The sequence below is a fragment of the Nannobrachium achirus genome, assembly GCF_963921795.1.
Source record: "Nannobrachium achirus genome assembly, contig: SCAFFOLD_427, whole genome shotgun sequence".
In the NCBI taxonomy this organism is placed as follows: domain Eukaryota; kingdom Metazoa; phylum Chordata; class Actinopteri; order Myctophiformes; family Myctophidae; genus Nannobrachium; species Nannobrachium achirus.
Window position 1 is genome coordinate 42,501 of NW_027664671.1, and position 5,809 is coordinate 48,309.

Here is a 5,809-nt window from a genome sequence, read left to right on the forward strand (position 1 = left end):
ATTCATACTGGAACGCCAACTCCCTGCACAGTGGGATACCATACTCCCAACACTGTAACACGCACGCACGCACGCACGCACGCACGCACGCACGCACGCACGCACGCACGCACGCACGCACGCACGCACGCACGCACACACACACACACACACACACACACACACACACACACACACACACACACACACACACACACACACACACACACACACACACACACACACACACACACACACTATTAGTTTGTGCATGTACTCGGTTCACTACATCTAACATATGACACGTTATGAATTTGTAGTGAAAGTGTTGGAGACACTAAGATGTATAATATTTACAATTTACAGTTTAGGCATTTAGCAGATGCTCTTAATCCAGAGCGACTTACAATAGCAAGGTAATACATCAATACATCAACATCAATACATCAAATGCAAGAAAAACGTAGGTAGACCATGCACCTATTCAGTATAAAACAGTGCAATCTAAATGACGTACGTGTATGGTCATTTGAGGGTAGGCAAGTTCTACGGTAAGTTCTATGGGCTAGGGTGGAGTCTGAAGGGTCTGCATCAATATGCCGATGGGCCGGTATTCCAACACTAAAAGTAAACCTAACTCTAACCCTAACCTCAGTAACCGTGACGAGTAACTAACCTGCCAACGCTAGTCGGAACAGCGGCCCGTCGGCATATTGAGCGGTCCCCGAGTCTGAAGAGGTGAGTCTTCAGACCACGGCGGAAGCAATAGGGAGTGATTCTGCAGTTCTAAGTGCGACAGGGAGTTTATTCCACAGTTTGGGGGCCAGGAGGGCAAATAGTCTAGGACGAGTGGATCATTGTCCTGTGGTTTTTAACAAGGGTTCTGTCAGCACCTCTGTGTTAATATAGGGGGACCTTGACATGGAACCATTTGAGAACCATTGCCCATATACAGTATGTAGGGGTCTTCAACATGGGGTCCAGAGTTACAGGGGGTCCTACAAATCTTTGTGTGATAGAAACTTTTTTATATTAAACACTTGAATCCTAGTGTCCATATTCTGAGAGCTTCAGCCAGAAATAGCAGATCTACAAGCTCACAACACCTCACGCTGCGAAGCTTGTAGATCTGGAAAAAACTAAGTACGGAGTGAAAGGTCAAGTATTGACGGTTCAAGTGGTTAAATATCTGAAAACACAATCCCAAATACACCGATGATTGTGCTGTCAAACGCTTAAATTATAATCCATGAAAAGGTTGTGGGGGTCCCTGCTCTCTCTCAACTAAGGGGTCCTTGGTCTGAAAACGTTGAAGACCACTGGTCTAGGACGAGTGGATCGTTGTCCTGGAGTTTTTAGCGAGGGTTCTGTCAGCATCCCTGTGTTAATACAGCAGGGATTTTCAAAGTGGGTGACGGGGCACCCTGGGGTGCCGCGACAGCAGTCCAGGGGTGCCGCGAGATAATTTATTTGGACACTTGAAATAATATTTAGTATCATTTTAAACTTGATGTACAAAGTTATTTTCTGTCAGTTCTAAACAAAATAGCTATTATCTCAAGGTTTTCCTCGCAACATAATCACTCAAATATCATCACTGTCGGGCAGAAACCTTGTATCTCCAAGTTTCAAATGTTTACGTCTTTTGGTAAAGCAAAGCCCTGCTTCATCATACAAGACTGTCCCACAAAACGAGTTAAAACAGCCGATCTACAAGCACACAACGCCTAACGATGCGAGGCGTTGTGTGCTTGTAGATCTGCTGTTTCCAGTAGTTTAGTAAATTTTATAGATGATAAATACAAAACGAACGGTTCTGGACATACAAGGTTTCCACCCTACAACGACGATATATTATACATTTAAGGTGCTGGGAGTGAAATATTATAATGTAGGGCTGCCTCGGATTAAAACAATATTCATGGGTTGCCCTGAGACAAACAAGTTTGGGAACCCCTGTAATACAGTATATGGGGGACCTTGACATGAAACCGTTTAAGACCCAGTGCCCAGTATGTATTATATGTACTGACTGTGTGTGCATGAATACAGTATGTATTGTATGTACTGTGTGTGCACGAATACAGTATTGTATTGTATGTACTGTGTGTGCACGAATACAGTATGTATTGTATGTAGTGTGTGTGCAGGTCTCATACCTTGCCCTTGTTGAAGTAGTGGATGACCTTGCGACAGAGTCCCTCCTTGCGATGCCACTCGCTCTGGGCGGGGTAGTGGAGGAACTCCCTGAGAGGCCGGTCCTCCCACTGGAGCACCTCCCAGTATAACAGCAGAGTGAACGCAGCCTCTGTGGAACACACACACACACGCACACACACACACACACACACACACACACACACACACACACACACACACACACACACAAACACACACACGCACACACGCACACCCACACGCAGACACACAAGTAAGTATGTACATTTTATTAGTAAAGCACCTTTCAAAACAATGTGGTGCTGTACAATGGACAGCAATATTAACGTTAAAACAAGGCACATAAGAGCAATAGCAGATCAAGAAATAAAGTGAAACATTGCGACACTTGCAGATCTATTTTTCAGCTCTAGTTAAAACGCCTGAATTTAAAAATAATTTTACTCATAGAATCACTGTCTTAACCCTTTTAGTGCCTATCCCGAACTAGTTCGGGATATTCGGGATAAAAAACAATTTTTTATTTGCTATTTTACTTACCCCGAGCTGCTTGGAGCAACGTGGGTGGTCCCGGCTCGCCCAGCGCTCACCAACGAGAGACGCTAGATGCTCCGACGATTTATTCCATTGAAAATGGTTTAAAATAAAGTTTAGACCCCCCCCAATGTTCACCAAATGTTCATTGTAGGCGGCGCGACGTATTCCAGGGTGCCTATCCCGAACTAGTCCGGGATATTTAATAAAATGAATTATTTTATCGGAGGCCTCAACGAAGCCCCGGTCTAGACGTCCATCCTTGGCCGGGACTTAGACTCGGCCATCCACGGGCCGTATTCGCTCTAACGGCCGAATCGCGCCGCCCACTCCAATAATAAATCACATCTTTAGACAGGATTTTCTCAGGATTGTGTCCCCAGACCCAAAGAGAAAGTTTTTTGCGGCTGAAATAGCTTTAGATCGGGCTTCTCAATGGGTTAGCATTTTGGCTACGTGTCAGCTAGCTTCCTCCTCTGGACACCCATAGGATTGACCAGAGTGAAAACACAGGCCAGTTGGGAGAGGGTCGACGAAAGCTATAAAGAAGGTCAATGGAGAAATTTCTGGCACTCTAGCACCCCTTGTGGCCGGATGGCACTGTATGAGTTAAAATGTCTCACAAGTATACCAATACAAATGTTTGCGTGTGTGTGCTCATAGGTGTGTCTGTGCGTGCCCTACAGTGTACCTGTGTAGTTCTCGGCCTGCAGATGCATGTCACACAGCTTGTGGATGTAGCGGATGTACATCTCCTCCTTGTTGATCTCAGACTTGTAGAAGTTCTGCAAAGCCAGACACACAACATGGAATATGACTCACAACATGGAATATGACTCACAAGCAAGCAGCAAGATCAGCCTTCCATATTGTACCATTCTAAAGATGTGCACGTCAGAAACAGCCCATGATAAAATGGTAAATGGTAAATGGTGCATTTATATAGCGCTTTTAATCCAAAGCGCTTTACATAGATTGTGCATTACATTCACCCATTCACACACACATTCATACACCGGTGGCGGAGGAAGCCATGCAAGGCACCAACCTGCTCACCGGGAGCAATTAGGGGTTCAGAGTCTTGCCCAGGGACCCTTCGACATTAACTCAGGGGGAGCCCAGATTCGAACTGGGAACCCTTCGGGATTTATACCCTTCGTGCTCTAATACCAGTTTCTCTACCCCTGAGATAATGATAACCATGATAAGGGGGAGTAACCAAGACTCCAAGTCATAGTAACCAGAAAACATTCATGAGTCATGAGGGGGGGAAAAAACAAGGCATTCTTCTGATGAAAATATAAAAAAAATAAAGCCTTTATTAAGGGAGCTATAACCCCACGATTATATCAGGTAAATACAATGGAGAAAAACCCTGGCAGTAATCTGCATTACTATGGCAAAACTATCGCAGTCAAAGTGTTAATTAATAGGGTGTGTAATTGATAGAATGCCGCTTTAACTCAATTCAGTGATGATAATGACTTCCATAGTTTTGCCATAACTAATGTAGATTACTGCCAAGGCCTTTTCCGTATTTGTATTTGTATTGACCTGATATTCGAGGGCTCTGTGTACACAGCATGTGTCCATTGTGTGCGCGGGGGTTCCCGTTCACGGCTGACCAACGCGTTTTCTTTCACGCGGAGAAGAAAAAACACAAGTGCGATGATCTGTGTGTAAGTTATGATCAATAGAAAACAAGCCGTTTTGACCAAGCGTGCGATATGGGAAAAGAAGCCGAGATATATGCATTAAATCTAAAGCCACGAAGAGTACAATTCAATGGACCGCCGGATGTCCCGGATGTAGTATTTTCGTGAGGCATCATGGGACATCATCATAACAATAGCACAGAGGCTATTCCAGTAGGAGCGAGATCATTTAGCGACCTACAACTGGGTTGCAACCTGGTCGGTAGTTTTCACCGACTGGGTTGCTAAATCTACCGACTGGGTCGCTAAATCACCGACTGGGTCGCTAAATCTACCGACTGGGTCGCTAAATCTACCGACTGGGTTGCTAAATCACCGACTGGGTTGCTAAATCTACCGACTGGTCGCTAATACCGACCAGGTCGCTAAATCTACCGACTGGGTTGCTAAATCACCGACTGGGTTGCTAAATCTACCGACTGGGTTGCTAAATCACCGACTGGGTTGCTAAATCTACCGACTGGGTCGCTAAATCTCTACCGACTGGGTCGCTAAATCTACCGACTGGGTCGCTAAATCTACCGATTGGGTTGCTAAATCACCAACTGGGTTGCTAAATCTACCGACTGGGTTGCTAAATCTACCGACTGGGTCGCTAAATCACCATCATCATCATCATTTATTTACTCACGACCATGATCACATGGTATGGAGCACAGATTACCGTATATACATACAGTATACAATACATAACAACCGACTGGGTCGCTAAATCTACCGACTGGGTCGCTAAATCTACCGACGGTTAGGGTTAGGGTTAGGGTTAGGGTTTGGGTTAGGGTTAGGGTTAGGGTTTGGGTTAGAGTTAGGGTTAGGGTTAGGGTTTGGGTTAGTGTTAGGGTTAGGGTTAGGGTTAGCAGCCCGGTCGGTGGATAAGCGACCCTGTCGGTATATCGACCCAGTCGGTAGATTTAGTGACCCAGTCGCTAGATCTAGCGACCCAGTCGGTAAATTTAGCGACCCAGTCGGTAGATTTAGCGACCCAGTCGGTAGATTTAGCGACCCAGTCGGTATATTTAGCGACCCAGTCGGTAGATTTAGCGACCCAGTCGGTAAATTTAGCGACCCAGTCAGTAGATTTAGCGACCCAGTCGGTAGATTTAGCGACCCAGTCGGTAGATTTAGCAACCCAGTCGGTATATTTAGCGACCCAGTCGGAAGATTTAGCAACCCAGTCGGTAGATTTAGCGACCCAGTCGGTAGATTTAGCGACCCAGTCGGTAGATTTAGCGACCCAGTCGGAAGATTTAGCAACCCAGTCGGTAGATTTAGCGACCCAGTCGGAAGATTTAGCAACCCAGTCGGTAACCAGAAAACATTCATGAGTCATGAGGGGGGGAAAAAACAAGGCATTCTTCTGATGAAAATATAAAAAAAATAAAGCCTTTATTAAGGGAGCTATA

The 5,809-nt window shown here is 45.4% G+C and overlaps 1 protein-coding gene across 1 annotated transcript in view; it reads right to left on the reverse strand.

The window, feature by feature from the left end:
- Positions 1-3,476, reverse strand: part of LOC308280867 (dedicator of cytokinesis protein 3-like) — a gene marked incomplete at both ends in the record, with an annotated part of 26,819 nt that extends 23,343 nt beyond the window's left edge. Inside the window, 3 exons of the mRNA XM_080755182.1 lie at positions 1-52; positions 2,139-2,287; positions 3,383-3,476. The exon at positions 1-52 is cut by the window's left edge and continues 35 nt beyond it. Coding sequence (XP_080611308.1) covers positions 1-52; positions 2,139-2,287; positions 3,383-3,476 — 295 coding nt within the window. The remainder of the gene's footprint in view (positions 53-2,138; positions 2,288-3,382) is intronic.
- Positions 3,477-5,809: the final 2,333 nt, after the last annotated feature.